Source organism: Thermobia domestica, chromosome 3, assembly GCF_964235325.1.
Source record: "Thermobia domestica chromosome 3, izTheDome1.hap1.1, whole genome shotgun sequence".
NCBI lineage: Eukaryota > Metazoa > Arthropoda > Insecta > Zygentoma > Lepismatidae > Thermobia > Thermobia domestica.
In genome coordinates, this window is record NC_137456.1 from 2,020,707 (window position 1) to 2,042,682 (window position 21,976).

At 37.0% G+C, this 21,976-nt stretch overlaps 1 protein-coding gene across 4 annotated transcripts in view; it reads right to left on the reverse strand.

Annotated features, from left to right (window-relative positions):
- Positions 1-21,976, reverse strand: part of Ntan1 (N-terminal amidohydrolase 1) — a 434,508-nt gene that overhangs the window by 44,343 nt on the left and 368,189 nt on the right. For all 4 annotated transcript variants that reach the window (XM_081753962.1, XM_081753963.1, XM_081753960.1 and 1 more), the window contains 2 exons: positions 16,013-16,200; positions 12,681-12,746 (listed from right to left, as the gene is read on the reverse strand). In XM_081753962.1, the coding sequence (XP_081610088.1) occupies positions 12,681-12,746; positions 16,013-16,199 (253 nt within the window). In that variant the 5' untranslated portion in view covers position 16,200. The remainder of the gene's footprint in view (positions 1-12,680; positions 12,747-16,012; positions 16,201-21,976) is intronic.

Here is a 21,976-nt window from a genome sequence, read left to right on the forward strand (position 1 = left end):
TGCGGAATGCTTTGTCTTTGTGATACGGACATTATTGTGCATTTACCTCCACATTTTAATGAATGTGTCCAGGGGAAATGAACCAGGTGTGGTTAAATGTAAATCTTATCCTAGTGATCCTTACGCCTTAGGAACACTAACAACATCGAATATTCCAACCATTTTGCAAATAAATGAATTATACTTTAACACAGGCCCACAATCAGCCACAGAGGTTTGGGGGGGGGGGGCGCAAGTCATTAAACATTGTCTTACCAATAGCTGAAATGTGTTTTTGTATTAATAATAGCATTTTGTGTTACGATTTGGAGGGGCCACAAAAAGTTTAGGAGGGTCCAGGCATCCTATTCCCCCTCTGGTTGCGGGCCTGCTTTAACACTAGTATAGTAACAAGGTTTCTGAGATATCCAGCACAGGACCTCCAAAATTAATTTGTAAAACCTCGCTATATTGAAAAAGTCAATTTTCAAGAACATGTCTGTCGTTATATCCACTGCATTATCTATATCACTTAAGCATGAATTTACAAACAAAAAATATGAGACACATACCTAGTTAAATAATGAAAGCATGTAAGTGTACTAGCTCTGCATTTATTCACTCATTCATTGTGCAGCTGTTTGTTATAAATTAGTGTAGGCTACGTGTTAAACAATTCTTAAGAGGGGGTGCTACGTTAAAATAAACATATACATAATTAAAGTAAATCCTTAAAATTTGCAATTAATTTTTAATATTTTATAATAAGAGAGAATTTGTTTTGGCTATAACTTAGTTGTTTATTTCTTGCATTGAAAGACGAGCAAAGCTTATTTAATAGACTAATACACAATTGGCTACTTTCAAATCATTGTATCTGTAGGACTGATAGCACGTATGTACGTAAAATGACCAGCATATTATCAGAATAAAAAATAACATAATAATAAAAAAATATTATTATTCCATTATAAAACAGAATAAATTGCAATTATTTTTTTTATAAAGTTAAATAGAGATATTTTGATTCGTTATACTGAAAGTTGAAAATTCGTTAAAATAAAATATTACAACACACAATAAACATGTAAAAGTGAAAGGGCCTAAAAGTAATTTCGTATTTCTGCGTTTATTTTGTTATACTGGTGTTTTCTACAGTGACATTTTACTGCATATAGAGGCACTTCAAATTTTTATAAAATAATGTGTAAAATTTTGAAGGGTAAGTATATTCCCTACTTTTATGATGAAAATTAATATATCTGATATCACCAGATAACTGAAAGAAACAAGATGCTACGGAATCCTCTATAGAATAAAATTCAACGACTCTACGACTACAATATTTGTGGGGGCCGCGGTGGCTCAGTGGTAGAGCGTTCACCTCTGGTGCTTGGGGTCCCGGGTTCGATCCCAGCCCCCGCCAAGTGAACTTTGTGGTGGACAAACACCGTGTGCGTGGGTTTTCTCGGGGTTCTCCCGTTTCCTCCCACTTTCTTCATTCCACCATTTCATTCATCACTCATCATCACCGTCTCCTTTAGCCTAACCGGCATAACCGTGGGACGTAAAACTCAAAGATTTTACAATATTTGTGATGTGGCTGAGAATCATTCCCGGGTTTTTGGCTTACCATGTTGGTGCGCTGAAGAGCGAAGTCGTTAGTGAAGCCGAATCAGCAGAATAAGCTGAAGAACATGGTTCGATTTTCGGTTTACACCCTTGTTACTCTTTGAATTTAATGTACGTGAAATTATTATTATTATTTTAATTATAAAATGAGGGTAACCAATGTTTTGTGTAAAACAATATACAACTGTCGGAACTGGCTGTAGAGAAAGTCAGCAGCTGGAATTAAACTGTCTGTGATAATAGATTTTGGAAGCAAATGATGAGGATTCGAACAGATCATTTTGTGTGAGGCTTCGTATTACAAATTAATAGGTGCCTATATAACAAAGCCATACACCTCTCTCCACGCATACCCAAAGGATAATTGCACGTAGAGAATTAATCATAGGGCAAATGGAGCAAAGAAGCGATCAAATAAAAAAAAATAAAAAATGAAAAGCGAACGAGCGAATGGCCCAGAAAGAGAAGAAAGAAATGTTCTTTTCTCCGAACGATTCCCACGGTTCCACTAGATGAGAGAGAGAGAGAGAATCCCAGTTGGTGTTGGTCGAATGGGTGGGGTGAGGTGGAGTGCTGATTCTCGTTGTAAACACATCTTTACCATCTGACGTCAATCTCTCGGCAGAAGAAAGAAACACGGAAAACGTTCCATCTATGACAGAATATGAACAACAAATGCAGATATGATTTCAGCACGCCAATTAACCAATGCCATATTCCCTAACACGCGGCAAACATTAAAGGTGTTCCTTCCTATTTATTTAATTATTTTCTTTTGCGTCCTATCATGTAAACTGATGACAGAAATGGATTAATGGTCTGATGAAATAATTCGTGGATACAATAGTTGGGGAGATGCGAGTGAGCGCTTGGGAAGAAAACGACTACGCTCCTTTACCATCAAGGTTACACGACATAGTGAAAAGTATAAACAAAGACTTTTGCTATAAATTTCAGCTTACCAATTAGTCATTTAAAATATAATAATTTTTTACATTAGTTTAAGTGCCTTCGCTCCATTCACTCCTTTTACATCTTCTAATTTTGGTGATCACGAAGATGGAAATTTCAGAAAGCCAACCAGATAGTATCAGCAAAATTTTAAACTATTAGTTATTCTCAATGCCTTTCGTCATTTTCAGATATTTCACTGTGTTCTGACGTTTGCTAAAGGTCTTTAAAAGCAGTGATGGCTCTTGATGGGAGTCACAGCGTTAAGAGTCTTCATACCGGCGAAATTAAAATACCGCTTATTTTACAGTAATTATGTGATATCTTCAAACAGATAAAAGATTATTGAAATATGGAACAAGAGCGCCCTAGACAAAATTATTTTGCGTGAGGTACCGTTATCACAAGTCACCTAGTGGCTTTCCGTTTTCAACTGTTTAGAAACGCGAAAATAAATGCCGATTTTCAAAATGGCTCGAAATCGAAAGCAGATAAGTGAGTCGTGATAACGGTTTCTCATGTAAAATGATATTGTCTAGGGCGCTCTTGTTCCACTTTTCGATTATCTTTTATCTATTTGAAGATATCACACAATTTCTGTAAAATTAGCGCATTTTAATTTCGCCGGGATGAAGACTATTAAAGATTTAAATTGTATTGCTGTAAATTAAGGGAAGAAAGCTTCGTACAGTTTCTGAAAGCTCTATACAAAAATTAGTTTGTTAGGTAATCTTTCTTCTCTCAGCTTTTAGCAATAAAATTTACATTTTCACTAACTTACACTAAAATACAAATTGCTGAGCAAACCAACGTTTATTTATAAAATAATAAATGTGTAACAGTTTCGCCAACTAACTGAACATATTGGCTTTATCAGACTCTGTAAAAACAACAGGGAGTTGCATCTAAATATGGACCAGGGAGGGAAATAGATCTACGATATTTAGTTTCAATTTTGTCAAATTTTGTTATGATTGGCTGAATCTGTTTTGATCAGCCAATGAGCGTTCAGATCCATTTTCTGTGATTCTGTTATATTTAGATGCAACTCTCTCTTGTTTTTACAGAGTCTGATAAAGCCAATATGTTCAGTTAGTTGGCGAAACTGTTACACATTTATTATTTTATTAATAAACGTTGGTTTCCTCAGCAATTTGTATTTTAGTGTAAGTTATTGAATATCGCAAAGCTAGTATAAATCAGTTAGTTATTACATTTTCACATATGATTTCGCTTCAAGAGCCACCACTATAACAGAAATAAACGACCGCGTAACCGAACGGTTACTACGTTTGCCTTTTGTAACTACGGTCCCAGGATCAATTTTCACCCACCTTACATTGCACTACAAACGTAGTAATAAACAAAATTAACTAATTATTGTATTCATTACAGCCAATTGAGAATGCTCCAAGAGCATTGCCAGAACGAACTTAAAAAGAATTTATTTTTTTTATTAACTTCTACAGGTTTTACACCAATTGTTCTGTGTACTTTAGTATTATACTCATTCATTGAACAATTCTTGTAATATATCTATCCATTTATAATTTCCTTCAGTACTAAATTTTTTACACACGTTTTGTTTAAGAGTTCTGTTACTACGTTCTAAGATATGTTGTTTTACGAAGACACATGCTCAAAAATGGAGGGCTCAAAATTGAAAAATTCGCAAAATATCATCTCTCTATGACTCACAATTCTCGAGATATGGTGCCTTAAATATCCCGAAATCCGAACTTTTTAGCCCAATATCTGGGGAACGGTGGCCAGCTGCCCAGTGGCCGCCGGTCACTATTTGATATCAAAATGTTTACCATCCTCTCAGGTATTGGTCAATACCAATATGATGTCTCTACGACTTACGGTCCTCGAGATATGGTTCCTTCAATGTCCCGAAATTGGAACTCTTGGAGCCACTATCTCAGGAACGGTAAGACTGAAGCGAAAATTTCCATCACTTCTTTCAGATACTTTTTGATGCTCTATGGAATGGAGGATTCAAAACTGACAACTTCGCAAATAACAGACAGACACACACACACACACACACACACACAGAGAGAGAGAGAGAGAGAGAGAGAGAGAGAGAGAGAGACATAAAGAATTCAGTAACGAACTTCTTTTAAAGTTTGTTGAAAATGTTAGAAAATATCCGAATCAATACTGTTTTCAAGAAATATTACTGATAATGACTTAGGGCTAGAAATCAGACTGCATTACATTTAACTTGAAGAACGTGGGTACTCCACCCTGAACGTTATTTCCTCATAACTCTGATGCAACAAAACAAGACATCGTTTCCCACCAACAAATGAGAAAGTAAGATGACATTTCACGAAAAACTCTTCTCCTAATAAATAAAGAAATAAAGAAAACATATTTATCCAAATAGATTTTGATGTTGTCCATAATAACTTTCGGAATTCTGAAGAGAAATATTGGGAGTAATTGGTAGAGACAGGTGCGAAAGCGAGACCTAATCTGTGTCTTGTGAATTGGGTAGCATCGGCCAACGGGGTCAACACCCAATGGCCATGTCGTGATACCTGGCCCTGCGACTACAGGGTTGCCACCTACACTATCATCTCCTGCTTTCTTAATAAAAAGGAAGGGAATTCCATTGCAACATGCATGAGGAAAACATCTGAAAATGTGCGCAAAAACTGAAGAACACAGGATGTTAATAACTTTAACAGGAAACAGGCAATGGTAATTGTAAGAAAAGAAATAAAGCAAAACAGGTGACTGACTGGCTTAGGAACGATCGCATTTAATAACACTAGTGACGATCTCCAATATGAATAAAGGGGTATGGTGACTTGGTGGTACAGCACTTATCTTTGGAGTGAGAGGTCCCTGGTTCAATTCCAGATCATATGGTTTTGTGGTGGACAACACGTCCATGTGTTTTCGTCGGGTTTTCCTGTTTCGTTTCACATTATCATCCACCAACTCTTTCATAATTACTTACTTAGGCCCTACTTTTATTATCCGTTTCCTCTAGACCAGGGGTTCTGAACCTTTTTGACAGGCGTGCCACCAAAGCATATTAGTTATTAAAACACGCATAAGCCACCAAAAACGGCTCACCAGGGGCCGCGGCCGCTCAGTGGTAGAACGTTCACCTTTGGTACGTAGTGTTCCTGGTTCGATCCCAGCTCGCGCCATGTGAACTTTGTGGTAGACAAACACCGTGTGTGTGGATTTTCTCGGGTTTCTCCCATTTCCTTCAACTTTATTCATTCCACCATTTCACTCATTTCTCATCATCACCGTCTCCTTTATCCTTGCCGGCATAACCGTGGGACGTAAAACTCAAATATTTCATTTATTTTTTTAAATAATACTAGTGACAATCTGGAATATGAATGAGGAGCTATGGTGCCGGTGGCCATTTACCTTTTGTGGGATGGGTCCCTGGTTCAATTCCAGAACATATGACGTTGTGTAGTGCACAACATGTCCGTGTGTTTCATACGGATTCTTCCGTTTCCTCCCACATTATCATCCACCAACTGTTCTATGATCATTCACTATCTTTTATTATCCGCCTGGGACGTAAAACTAAAATATTTCCATTTCATGTTTATTTCAAATGTGAACAAGAAATAAAAACAAGAACAAAAATGACGAAAAAAGCCTTTACGAAGAAGAAAGAAAGTGTACTTTGTGGATCATTACGTAAAAGAATTGTGGGTGGAATATTGCACTATACAAAGGTAGAAACTGCAGAGATATGAAAAAAAAAAAAATGAAAATAAAATCTTTAAATTTTATATCTCTATGCCGGCTAAGCTAAAGGAGACGATGATGACGAGAAATAAATGAAATGAAGAAAGTGGGACGAAACGGGAGAATCCCGAGGAAACCCACGCACACTTTTTTGTTCACCACAAAGCTCACTTGGCGCGAGCTGGAATCGAACCAAGGATCTCATGCACTACAGGTAAACGCTCTACCAATGACCCACTGCGGCCCCCCAAAATAAATGAAAGTGTTGGAAATTTAAGTCAGGAGAAGAATGAGGAAGATTTTTGAGGGATTTGGGAATAAAAGAACAATATTGGAAATAGAGAAAGAGATTATCTTAACTAGGGATGAGACAGAAGGTATGGCAGAAGGTGAAAGTGCAAGGAGGATACAGTTAACAGTAGATATTAAAGAAGGAATGCTTGTGTCAACTCGAACAGATGAGCGGATGAGTGTATTACAATAGTGTGTCGATTATCCGAAGTAATTGGGGGACATGGGTGTTCGGAAAACTGGTTTGTTCGGATAATCGAACTGTACTGTACTGTACTGTACTTCTACAGCCAGTGCCAAACCGGCAGAAGTGTGCTGATTGTTGAAACACAGCGACTGGCGGCTTGGCCGGTCAGCAGCGCCTTATGAAGGCCCCATTAGAAGCAATGTTCCGCCAGCGGTGGCTCAGTGCGGCAACTACTGTGGGAAACTTGGTTTGGGAGTGAGGGGGATGATGGACGGTAGGGTGGGAGAGTAACAGGTGCGAGCGAGTACACAGTTAGGTTAAGCGGTCGTTCGGTTGACCAACGTTCGGATAATCGACGCTCTACTGTACCTGCAAAATTCTGAACTTGCGTCAAGCGACCTCCTAATGATGGTAGAACAGTTATGATAATGATTTCGCCTACGTTTGCCTCCGAGACAAAGAACTGACGATGTCTTGTCTCGAAAAGGTGTTGTAAAAATTGTGTATCGTCTCCTTTTAAGCGTCCCGTTCAGAAGCGACACTATATGAGACGTGGACCTACAGTTTTAACGTGAGATCCGAATCAAATGAGTTCCAGCAGAGAATCAAACCTGGGCCTCTCACGACAAAGGCGCACACATTATCCACATAGCCAGCAGAAGTTTTTCATTGCTGTTGGTATACACGTAATGTTTATGCTTATGATACCTTGTGTTTACCAGAGATTTCTTCTTGATTACTGAAATATAAGCACGTAGGAACATTCTATGAATATACAGTTCCGATGACACCTCAAAACAATACTAAAGGATCCAACAGGTGTTCATTTCAATGTCACTACATATGAATGATCTATAGACATCAAATGGATGTCCGGGACCAGGCCCACACCCAGAAATTTTTGTTGGGAGGGGGTCCAGTTCTTATTAGCCTTTAGTCAACAGCATTGTAACTACTGTACATAATCACATCCAGTATTAAGAACATAAAACGTCTTGTTGCGTCCTATCAGCCAAAGAAGCCGGTGACCAACAAAAATAAATGCTGCTGCCCAAATGATAAAAGTAGAGCATGAGCGATTCCGATCCTATGCAGCAGTAATAAACACTCTACCACTGAGCCACAATATGTTAGACCAGAGGTTTCCAACTTGTCTCTTTTCTATTCCTTTCTAATTTTTCCTACACTGTATGCTTTCTTTTAGATAGAACCTAACTATTTCTATTCAATTATTATCTGTACAATTAATATGAACAGAAGAGGAGATAGATAAAGTCTCCTAGAAACGGTAGAACCTAGAGAAAATCCAACAGACACGTCGTCGTCTACCACAAGTTCAGATGGCCTGGGATCGAACCATGGACCCGAAGCAGCAGAGCAAAGCGCCATACCACTGAAACCTCGTGGTAATTGATGAGGAATGGCCTGTTTCTATTTTGGTTGGTCATTACCACTTTTAACCTAATTCAAATGGTTAACCAAAGGCCGCGGTGGCTCAGTGATAGAGCTTGCACCTGTGGTGTGTGGGATCCTTGATTTAATGCCCGCTCAAGTCAAGTGAACTTTGTAGTGGACAAACACCGTATGTATGGGTTTTCTCACTTTCTTCATTCCATCACTCACCGTCTCCTTTAGCCTAGCTGGCATAAACATGGGTCGTAAAACTTAAAGATTTCATTTCATTTACATTTTTCTAACGGTTAACCAATTTTTACACTGTAAACAAATACTATTAAAGTGTCCTGTACATGAGTACTAATTATTTTCAGTGTATCCCTAAATGGATCGCCGCGAACCCTAGTTTGGAAACAACTATGTTAAACAATAGATAATGTTACACAGAAGGCGAGTTATAGGTTTCAGCGTCAAGAGGGAAAAAAAAATAAGATTGCGGAAACATGTTGTTGAGGCCCTCCCTTTTCGTAATGTTCTGGCAACAATGAACCCATCATCAGAAGATAGTGGAGCCAGTGCATAAGCACAAGGGAGGAGTAACAAGCCGTTGGACCTGTTCCCACTGACTGGGCTGGGCGTGACGTGGTCTACCTGGCTACAGGTAAAGAGTGGATTGTGGGAATTAGGTTTTCCACTATTCTCAAACGACTTTCCTGCAACTTTCTCCACATTTATTAATTTCTTCTTTGCTCAATTACAACTGCCTAGATTTCTTTTTTCATCCAACGATTTATTATCTGGGTGCCTCTGATAAACACACGATGTTATTAAAGGTAGGTTGAGAGAAGGAAGCAAGTGGTTCTACGGCCCCGTTATTTCACATTTTCATTACTTCCTCCAAAAATGGCATGCTTGCTTGAACACAGAAATAAAACGTTTTAAATCATAGATTTTACGCCTGTGTAAAGCAATGGTTTATTGTTTGGTGATAAAAACATTATCCTGACTGACATAGCGACGTCAAACAGTTTACTAATGATCAGGAAGTAACGAGTTGCCAAAATTGTACGGCGAATGTAAATCTTCCATATATTACAAATTTCAGTCATAGAACTTTATTAGGATACCTCTACCCTCTGAGCTCCTGAGACTCACACAGTGCTGAAAATGGACATAGCTCAGATTTCAACCTATAACCTCTCCCCCCATTCACCACCCCCTCTCTATAAAAGACAGAATTATATGTTTGAATATAGATCACGAAGTGAAATATTCAAAACACCGAGAATTGATTGGATGTTTACAATATATGTAATTTACGTTTACAAATTTTCATCTTCGAAGTAGTTCCCTTGCATAGCAGTCCAGCAATCTTAGCGTTGCTGTCATTTTTCATCCTTGAAATAGTTCCCTTGCACAGCAATCCAGGGCTCTCGGCGTTTCTGCCACTTCTAAAATAAGTCCTTCCTATGTTCTTTTAGAAACGTATCAAGTATCATCCGCGATTCACGCGGACCTTCTAGAAGATAGGGTGAATCCGGAAGCAATACCATGTTTCTGGCGCAAACTCGCGTGTGGAGAGAGCTCGATGACAAGATGCATTGTTGTTGTGAAGCATCCAGTGTTTAACGCGCCACAAACTAATCGCTTTCGTCGAATATCCTACCTCAGGAATAGCCTAACACCTCACAGCAGAAATGGCTATTAACACTGTGATTAATGAAGACGGACTATTGGTGAATCATTCTGCAGATGGGGGAAAAAGACGATGAACATGTACTTCATAGAGGTGAAAACCTTTCTCGATTCTTTTAAATCGTGATGATGATGGGTTCTTCCACTGTGGCAAATGAAGTTCGGCTCTGTAGTAGATTAATCTTGTTTGTCGTAGAATTTACGTTCGCTTTTTGTTTCAAATTTCATGATGAAATCGCACGTGTGGTAACGTACGCAGTCAGAGTAGCACCAGTTGAAAAACGTCTTACCACACTGACATATGAAAACCCTTGCTCCCGGTGTAGTCCTGTGCTGCTATCTGTTGGTAGGTTACAGACCTAGTCTCGAAGCTTTATGATACCACCTCGTATATAAATCTCGCATCAAACGGTAGTTTCTGCTTCATTTCATGAAAATAATTTGAACTCCAACTAAACTGCATTTTTAAACACAAAATGGTAGATTCATTGCATTTCAAGGAAATCGACTGTTTCATTTTTGAGATAGAATTTTCAAGAAATCAAATAAATAAGTAAGAAATACTTTAGAGTATCTCATGTAACTGATTCGCCTAACAGTTGATATCCTCAACCGTTTCAGCTCAAATTTTTCAAGCACTGTTGCTAGAAAGATGCACGAGCATTAGAAATGAAAATAATAATAATAAAAGTAATGAATAAAAAATATTTCGGAAAAAAATTCATGCCTGTTTTGCCTAGCAAATTTTGGACTTATTCAAAATTTCAATTTAAATAAATAAATAAATAAACAGTGTTCCATTTCTCTTTTTCCATTACAACAAGGAAATAATAAAAATTTTCTCTATGAAGAACTTTTTTTTTTCTGCAAATCAAGTGTTTAAAAAAGTTGTCATTTTACAGAGAGAGAGAAAGAGTACATATGTGTAGGAGGTGTGTTCTCCAGTTCTAAAAAAATGGTTAAAAGTCTGCTAGACAAACGTTCGAGAGCTAACCAATATTTGTGTGAAAGAATTGGTCTAACAAATTTAATTAAATTCTTTTTGTCAGTTTTATGTCCCATGTTTATGCCCTTTATGCTAAATGGGTGAGGGAATTAATGAATATAAATGATTATAAAAGAGTTGGAAAAATAAGAATGTACAAAAAAAAAAAAAAAACAATCGCAAGGCATTGGGATTAAAAGTGGGCTTGCGCCAGAGGTAAGTGTTCCCCAATGAGTTACCGTAGGCTCAATTGGTCAAACAAATCCTTAACAGAGTAATATTACAAGGGTTATCTTTCACAGAATCCCAGTCTGCAAACCATTAAATTAACTAAATCAATTAACTAAAAGCCCGCCACAGATTGAACTAAGAACTTACAAGTGTTGTGTGTTGTAAGGATTCTTAGTAGTTGAATAAACAAATTATAAGATGCCACAAAAACAATAATAAAAGAATCTGTAGCTTTCGCCGTATTTCAAAATGTCCTTTTTTAAAAAAAGAAATCTGAATTCAACACTGCCGAGTCATACCTACAAAATCTCCCAAATAACTCTATACAATTTATACAGGAAAGTACAACGACAAGACATAATATATTTCAAAAAGATCTACGGATCTCTCACAAAAGCTGATCCAAAACTGGGCCAGTAACGAGTTAATAACTAGTGATCATTTAATTGATTTACTCATGACGAGCTAATAACTACTTTTCATTTCACTGATTTATTCACGACAACCTAGTAACTAGTGTTCAATTAATTGATTTATTCATGACAAGCTAATAACTACTATTCATTTAACTGACTTATTTATGACGAGCTAATAACTACCGTTCATTTAATTGATTTATTCATGACGAGCTAATAACTGCTGTTCTTTTAATTGACTTATTCATGACAACCTAGTAACTAGTGTTCAATTAATTGATTTATTCATGACAACATAGGAACTAGTGTTCAATTAATTGATTTATTCATGACAACCTAGTAACTAGTGTTCAATTAATTGACTTATTCATGACAACCTAGTAACTAGTGTTCAATTAATTTATTTATTTATGACAACTTAGTAACTAGTGTTCAATTAATTGACTTATTCATGATGAGCTAATAACTACTGTTCAATTAATTGATTTATTCACGACAACCTAGTAACTAGTGTTCAATTAATTGATTTATTCATGACGAGCTAATAACTACTGTTCATTTCACTGATTTATTCACGACAACCTAGTAACTAGTGTTCAATTAATTGATTTATTCATGACGAGCTAATAACTACTATTCATTTAACTGCCTTATTCATGACAACCTAGTAACTAGTGTTCAATTAATTGACTTATTCATTTCAACCTAGTAACTAGTGATCATATAATTGATTTATTCATCGTCTTCATCGTCAGCCTAGGCACACTTCAAAAAAGATTTAAACCATAAAAAGATTTTTACTTCGCACATTTTTAAAATTCTTTTTATGGTTTAAATCTTTTTTGAAGTATGCCTAGGCTGACGATGAAGACGACGTTCTTCGAAAGTACTTTCTAGTGATGTGATTTATTTCTTGTGGTGACTATTAGCCTTTTACTTACATTATTTCTATTTGATTTATTCATGCAACACTTTATTTCAATTTGAATAACATATTATTTTGTTTTAATCTATTTCTAAAATCACATGCTTCTTTACAACATTATTCCCTCCCCAAATTTTAAGCATTCGTATGCTGAGTTATAACTTGTATTTAATGACGTCTTTACCACAGAAGTAATTGCATATTCTTACATATGCCTAAAAAAGCAGGAAGAAATATAGCCAAATCATTTGGACTTACCGGAATGCCTCAGGACAACGATGATACACGTCGTCGCATCGTCCGAGCCCAATATACTAACGTTCTCTGCAAAAAGAATAATGTGTACTTGTTAATCACCATGGATTGATACAGAATGTATTCCTACTTTTTACTCCTACATTTATTTCGGGTCTTTACTGTGCAATTTTTTGTATTTTAAAATTTCTCTTACTTTTTTTTATATAACTTATTTTCTTGTTGCATCAACATGAATAAAATGGATTCACGTATTTTCTGTTTATTCTAAATCATGAAACTAGCAATACTCTAAATATATACAAAATTCATAACGTCACTCTTTGTATATCTTAATCTGTACACTTCACAATATTTATACTCATCCCTCAATAAACAATTTAAGACAGGAATCTATAGATTGTATACAAACAAGTTAATCTTTGAAAATTCACTTTAGCCTCCTGAGGCTCTGTGTATTGCATGCAATACAATTTTTAAATGCTTTTCTTTATTAAGAAAATTGTTGGAAAGGTTAAATTCCGTGGTATTGTGTTCAGTACAGTAAGCCTGCTATGTACCCAACACAATACCACGGAATCTAACCATTCCAACAATTTTCTTAATAAAGAAAAGCACTTAAAAATTGTATTGCATGCAATACGCAGGATCTAAGGAGGTTAGGTTTGCCACAACAAGAAAATAATTACAAATGTGATGTTCTTTGGAATAAATATACTCTTTTGTGCCTTAAGAGCCTGACATACTAAAAATAATACACAATTTGCCATTTTTTTTTTTTTTGCTTGTTTTTCACAAGTGAAAGGAGATAATGAAACATAACTTATCACAATCATAGATAATCAGTAATCAGTAATCCGACATGGCCGTAGTCCTGAACGTGCAAGATTACAAAGCGTCAGCTGTATTGTCATTAATTTTCGACACAAGAATGAGAAATTTTATTTTTCAATTTTATTTCAAAAGTCTGCTTTACAAACATTATGAAAAACATCGGTATATTGAAATACATGAAAGATAAATTAAAGAAAAGTCCTTACACAGAATCATGTCAACTTTGTCTATTCATAATTTTCAGTAGATCTGGCCTTTTTTGCTTACTGAATCTGTCATTATTAAATGTATATGTTTTATTATATTTAAATGGTACGTATTCTCTTTTAACAATTACTCCTTTGAATACAAATAGCCAAACATATCTTTACATATGAAATGCCTGAAATTGGATTGATAAAATACGAGGTGTAATGAAAAAGAGTGATTTTTTTTTTTTTTTTTTTTTAAGAAACAAAGTAATAAATTTAAATGTAATTTAATTTAATCTCCTTCAAAGCACTGTTCTTGTCTCGCAATGCACTTATCCCATCGTTGAATCCATGACTGGAAGCATTTCTGGAAGGTTTCTTTTAGAAGAGATTTCAGCTGCTCTGTTGTGGCTCTGTCAATGTCAGGAATGGTGTCAAAACGTCTTGTTTTAAGCACAGTTTTAATTTTTGGGACAAGTCAGAAGTCGCATGGTGGAGAGTGCAGCGAATATGGACGTCAGGAATATTTTTTGGAGATGCGGCACAGCACCGACACTTCACAGGATCGACACGGCATACGACCGACAATTCAGCTCAGAAACCTGTTTCGGACCTGTGCCGTGTCGATCCTCTGCCGTTTCGGTCCTATACCGTGTCGATCCTGTGCCGTTTTGCTCTTACGCCGCTGCTCTGAAATAATTTAACTTTTAATCATGTGCCTAAAAAAATAATATTTTTATTATCTGTTTAATATTTGCTCTTACAAATTATAAACTCCTGTCGATTCTATGCCTGTGCAACTTATATGCGTAGAATACGTACGATCGAAACAGCATAGAGCCGACACGGCATAGGACCGAAACGGCACAGGATCGACACGGCATAGGACCGAAACGGCATAGATCGAAACGACGCACAATCATCGCCACTGCGTAGGATCTATAAAACCAAAGATTTATTTCTCATAAAAGCAATCAGAGCCCTGTCAATTGGTTTTAAAATATAAGAATTATAAGATATTTACTATATGAATATTAATAATTGTGAGTGACAAAATAATGATAGTGCTAAATGGACAAAATGTAATTTCTTGTGTGCTTGATCAAAAGCATTTCTATATGTATGGAATACTTATATTTATTATTATTATTATTATTGCCGAAAAAAATATTCACCAAAAACTAGCGGATCAATAGCAAGGTATGGCACGGCGCGTATTCAGGCCCGCAACTAGAGGCGGCAAGGGGGCCTGGCTCCCCTAAACTTTTCGTGGCCTCTCCAGACCTCAATACAAAATGCTATCATTTATACAATAAAAATTAGATATTTGTAAGAGATTTTTAATGACTTGCTCTCCCTAAATTATTCATGACCCCACCAAACCTCTGTGGCTGGTTTCGGGCCTGCGCGTATTTGTGGTGAAGAAGCCATTCGGTCATTTAATCGGCGGTTAAAATGCTTTTCACGAACCCATACGAGATGTTTAGTTCTTCGGAAAGCTCTCGAATAGTCATTCGTCTGTTTGAACAAATCATTTGTGTCGTTTTTTTGCGCGCTTTCATTTGTTTTTGACGTCGAACCGCGTCTCGATCGTTGATCGTTTTCAACCAACTCCTTCCCGCTTTTGAATCACTCAGACCACTCGTAAACAGTCATCAAATGTCACCGCTTCATCGCCATACACGTGAGCCTCTTTGGTACTTTATTGCAGCTTGGAATAAAACTTAATGTTAGAACGTGACACACTCTTGACACGTCCTCACTCTTCTGTGCCTTCGGAAGCCAAACAACATGTCACAACTCGTTGAACTTCAACATTGACTGTACCGAAGATTTAGGCTACCCAACTTATCAGTTGAAATGCATGCAACATCGATAGATTGCACCGTACTTTTTGATTACACCTTCTATAATGCCTGAGCTTTAAAAATGCAGACAAATCGGGGAAAATCGGAAAATATGTGCTGGCGGAAATTTTTATAGTCTCAAAATACGGACATGCCCGCATAAATGTTGACATACAATAACACTATGCCAAAGTCACTGTTAAAAATATACCACATTGACTTGATCCCTAGTCTTTCGTTGCAAGCGCTACTATCGGCTGAAGGATTTCCACTCGCTTTCTCTCGCTTAGCAACAGCTGCACCATTATTGGCTCAACGCGTGGGTGTGAGCTTTAGTTCGCATTTTTGCCACGGCTCAAGACATTTTGGAAGCACAATAACTAGTTGTACCGCTTTATTAAGGGCCCTCATCCTTAAGACCACAAACTATTTTGTCTCAACAGACTGATATAAAAACACTTACTGTCATGTGGCACTGTCGCTGCGTACTCTCTCTGTTGAACGTACAAGAGACCAACTGGACCGACCATCTTGGTGGGGATGGCCAGCAGCTGCGACGCTGAATCCTTATAGATTGGATGATTTAAATAAAGCGTCCTTGAGTCCGGTGGCGCATCCTCCTGGAGCACACCACTCAGTACTAGCACCATCCTACAACAAAAGAGAAACAACAATTAATAACAAGATGTTATTAGGAACCGTTTGATGTTAGTAGATAAACTGTGTATTTACAGGTAATACAAATACTCTTTTAAATTAACTATCGTTCCAATATGTATGTGTAACTCCTTTTCATGACTGGGGGGCGCGGTGGCTCAGTGGTAGAGCGTTCACGTCTGGTGCTTGGGGTCCCGGGTTCGAGCCCAGTCCCCGCCAAGTGAACTTTGTGGTGGACAAACACCGTGCTCGTGGGTTTTCTCGGGGTTCTTCCGTTTCCTCCCACTTTCTTCATTCCACCATTTCACTTATCTCACATCATCACCGTCTCCTTTAGCCTAACCGGCATAACCGTGGGACGTAAAACTCAAAGATTTTATTTCATTTTTTTCCTTTTCATGACTGTAGCGAACGCGAAAGTCCTTAGCTCTTTCATCAGTTTTGAATTATATGGTATCCTGTGATATATGTGGACCTAAGAGCACAAATTTCTGCCGCGCCTCTGAAACCTTATTTTGTGTCATCGCGCAGTCTTTTACAAATGCTTGTGTTCACCTGTTTCTTGTTTTTACCTCGATAATCATCCTAGGCGATAGGAAACTTAATGGCAAAACGCTCATCTTTGGTACGAGAAGTCCCTAATTCAATCCTGGGCCAAGCGAGTGTGTGGTGGACAAACACACTATTCGCGGATTTCCCCCAATATAGTAAAGTATAGTAACCTTGAATTTACTAAAATTCGAAGAGTCCGAATACATTCGTTTATTTATTATAAAGGAAACAAACTGAAACGTGGACAATAATTTCAAGCAACTGTATAGAACGTTGTTTAAAAGCCTGCTTATTAAAATGCAAAGTTTCTGCTTAAGTTTTCAAGCCCACAGCTGTAGATATACCATTTCCTCAGTTGAGGAGAAACTGGGAAGAAGGCATGAGAATAGAACTTTCCCACAATTCTTCATAAAGCCACCTTTTACGGGTGGAGTTCCTCCTCTACTTTTTCCTCAAACATCCGTGCCTTTGCTATCATGTATATGTTGTGTTCTACAAGTAACCGCAGCAACAATGTTGCCAAGGACTCAATAAATACAGTCAAACTACCATTTACCATAAACAATCTCATCCAGGAATTGTTCAAAAATGAATTAGTTTGTTATGAATCAATGATTTGTATTAAATTTCACCGTCGAATAATGACAACTGTCTCATACAGTCTCATAACTTTTCGGACTGATACTGTGCATGTTTACAATGCATGATTTGGAAGAACACCCTTCCTCCACCTACCTTGATACAGTAACACAACGCATAATACCCTAAGCTATCAGGTCGGAAATGAAGAAGAACTAGAGTTATATTTTGCAACAAACTTGAGAAAACTACAACTCAAATTGGGCCCTGAAAACTATCGTCGCATGGTGTTTCCATACAAGCGGTTAACCAAATGCCAGAATTCGGTAAGGGAGAACTATGGGTCCCCAAAATCCGAGAAAGTTGGCTTGAAGAAATCCGCATTACGTTCTTCAAAACTATATATTCCTAGTAGACAGACAGTCACACACGAGTTCTCTCTTGAGGTGTTGAGGTGTCTGTCGGCACAAATTCGATGGGCTCACTCATTACCCTGCATGGTTCCTTTTGATTGATAATGTATCAAGTGACCGCCTTGAGCTTGTTCATCATATTTTGGCCTCTAAAAGGATTGTTCTGCTTGACCATCTTCTATTCTCCTGACTATTTCATTTTCCCAAAAGTGAAAATTCCATCTGAAAGGAATCCAGTTTTATGCTGTTACAGCCATTCAAACAACTTTGACAGACTATCTTAGCACTGTTCCCATTGAAGACTTCAAGAAGTGTTTTGCAAGCTGTACGAACCTTGCATTCAGTATATTAAAGCACAAGGAAAATTTTCTGAATAGTGTTGATTCATTACGTGTGGTTCCCGGTTTTTCCATCCTTGTCCAGAAAATTATGAGTCATACTGCACAATATAGAGCATAGAACAATATATAGACTTATACATAGAACAATAGAACTATACATAGACTTATACATAGAACAATAGAACTATACATAGACTTATACTACGAATATGTAAATGGGTAGACAGAAATTAAGTAAAAAATGAAATTTTTAGTTTTACGTCCTACGTTACGCCCTTTAGGCTAACGGAGACAGATTATTGATGGAACAGAATGATTATAAAATAACGGAAGAACCTCTAGAAAACCCACGGACACCACAAACTCGCGTAGAGTTGCGTAGAGTCGTAATCATACTTTCATATATATACCTTATGAAAGTATATATAAGGTTTTTGCTGAGAGTACTTAAATGACGGTATATAGAATGCATACATCAAACTTTCATTACTTTAGCCAACTTGATAATTATTTTTATTATTATACCATTTAATAGTTTGTTTGTCGTACTGCCCATTTCCGAAAATAAAAGACGAGGAACTGTAAGCACGGAAATAGGAAAAAACAAATCTCATTCCTTTCTATTTTAAATTTTACTGAAGAATCAGTAGTCACCGGCTGGCAACCCTGTTCATTCCGAAGGTGGGAAGCTTTGATTCGAGAACCGTGACCGATGCAAATGCCGCCCAATAAAGGTGTGTTGTGCACGCCGCACTGGAACCAACTCACATTTTCTCCAGAACACGAGCAGCGGGTTCTCCTCTCTTTCCAATTTAAAGTTTCTATCGGCTTCTCTTCTTTCTCAACGATCACTCAATTAGAACACTTGACCATCACAATCGGCTCCCAAGTTCTTTCAAAAAGAACAATCTCCTGACGTCTTCAGTATACACAGGTTACTTAAAAAAAAAAAAAAAATCGCAGCTTCGACCCTTGTAAAAGCTTCCGACTTGGCTTAACTGAAGTACGTTTGTCTTCTGTGCGTATGGCCCTAATTTGATTCCCTTATTCGTCCTAATGCCTTCGACACTTAAGAGGCCTTATCACTGCGAAATTAAAATACCGCTAATTTTACAGTAATTATATGATATCTTCAAATAGATAAAAGATAATCAAAATGTGGAACAAGATCGCCCTAGACAATATTATTTTGCTTGAGGTACCATTATCACGAGTCACCTAATAGCTTTCCGTTTGCAGCCATTTAGAAACGCGAAAATAAATGCCGATTTTCTAAATGGCTAGAAATCGAAAGCTGATAAGTGAGTCATGATAGCGGTATCTAGGGCGATCTTGTTCCACTTTCCGATTATCTTTTATCTATTTGAAGATATCAGATAATTACTGTAAAATTAGCGGTATTTGAATTTGCCATGGTGAGGTTTCTTAAGCTATTTAATAGTCGTTTTCGCGAAAAAGTTCTTTCGAAGGAAACTCATCGTATCCTATCAACAGAATGCCCTTTCCGGTTTCCTGACACAGAAATGGATTATGCAGTGTTCTGCATTTAACAAGAAAAAAAAAATTATCACCCATTTTTCGACAATACTTTTTAAGCGTGAATTATCTTTCTGAAATTGTGTGAGCTGAAATAAACTATTTTAGTGTTGTTAAGGACAGCCGTTTTAGAAAATATTGAAGTATTCGATCTTCATTATCCAGTAAACTACCCTTGTGTTCTGGCATTGAAGAAAAATCTACCTCTACCCCCCTCACCTCCTGAACAATGTTATTAAAACATTCTTTTAAAATCTGGTCACGATACATTGAAACATGCACCTTCTTGGAATCTGTACATACGAACGAACAGCTGAAGAATCCAGGCCAAACCCACTGTTTAATCATGTACAGATCATGAAACGGGAGGTTATTATTATTATTATTATTATTATTATTATTATTATTATTATTATTATTATTATTATTATTATTATTATTATTATTATAATTATTATTATTATTATTATTATAGCCTTTCTGTTTCAAGTGTGCCCTCAGAAAATATGTCAAACATACTTCAGCATCATCTCCGCCGCCCTCTGACGAAGGAAACCCTGCCTTTTCTTAGGGGAAAGAAGTGAATAACCTCAGCTGTGTTGTCAACTTGTTATTGATTCGTTTGGTCTTGGCGAGTGAAGATCGTAGTCTACTTAGAATGACTAACAAGACAATACACAACGAAGCCCGTGAAATAAGTCATTATGGTAACCCTGTCCGCATGGAAATATTGAAGGATCTCGTTCACAACAATTTGTTCCTCCTCTTTCGACGGAGGTACGGGAAAGCACACATGGACATCAGCATCAGGAGGGGGCACACTTCAAATAAAAAGGATTTAGTTGTTTACTCGAAGCCTTCGGCTCGCCCGCACCAGAGAGACATCTCTTCACGTCAGGAAGAGGCATTGCAACTAGTGACACGAGGTGCCTTCCATTTCAATTCAGGCAGAGCATGTACCATCACCATCTCAGATATTGTTGAAACTTTTTTTATAGCAACTAGACATGTTTTTAAGAGACCCATATTTTTTTGTTTTGTCGAAAAAAATTTTCCTGCCAAGTAATGGGCCATCAAAGACGGGGAGTACAATTTATGAATTGTAGAAGACATGGAAAATGGTCAATTTCGGAGCCTCACCATTCGGCTATGGAGACAGGTAGAGTTATAATTCTTGTTGTGGTATGTATATAGGGATATAAATAAACTATATTTTATTATAGTTTGGTTTGCGCATGCGTATCTTTTTGTACATAAATTAACAAATGAACGTCAATTTATCTGAAAAGTCGAAGTTTGCGAATTTTTTTCGAGCACTTCCGGTTCGAATTTTAAAATTCTGTTTTCACGATTGGTAAGACCTAGTTACCCGCTTTCCGAAAAAAATTTTGTATCGCTTCTGTGGTCAACCGTTTTGTCGCAAAAAATTCGAGAAATTGTAAAATTTTCAAAAATCGCCATTTTTGGGCGCCATTTTCTCGAAAACACCATTTTTTAAAATTCTGAAATTTTGTCAGATGGTTCAACTTTACCTGAATAATAAACACACCAAATATTATTCTCGACCAATGCTTCATGGATTAACTGCAGCCTTTTAAAGTTAGCGAAGTTTCGCTAATTTTGATGTCACAGTTAGCAACACTGGGAACAATGAAAGTGCAATGATTTGATGATGTTTGTGGTTCATATTCATTAAATGAAGAATAAAAGGTTTTCTTGGCTGGTTTTTTATTATTTTGAACAAAGAGGCTCTCTGAAATAGTAAAATGAGCCCCCCGACTCCTCGGTTTTCTTAAACTGAAGTAATCTGAGGTGGAAATTACGATTACGAAACACACAAATTTTAAGTTGACTTGAAATGGCCATCCAATGAATTCTGATGATCTATAAAAGGCCTAAACTATTACCTCAGTATGATTTGGAATGCTCCAGACAGTCTCAATTAAGTGCGATGTCATTACAGTGATCGAAAAATGACAAAAAGTTAAAAAAAATCGAAACGTTTTCTTACGCGTTCCAAAGAAATTTACTGAATTTTTAAACAGAACAATCCCAGCATAAAAATGGGTCACTCGGAATTTTATAGTATTCGACTAAAGTGTGTCAGTCTGCAACCTGAGAGGGAAGTGTGTGTGTGTGTGTGTGTGTATTGTGCAAATTTTAAGTTAGCTGCTACTGCGTTGCTACAAATCAAAGGTGCACCCTGTATTGAAGCTGTCATGAGTGACCTATTTCCTTTAGTAGTATGATCCGTAGAAAATGACAGCTGTCTTCTTCAAGAATATGGTGAATGTCCTGGAGTGGAAGAAATAAGTGTGGTGTCTTTAATTATTGATCCTGATGAAAATG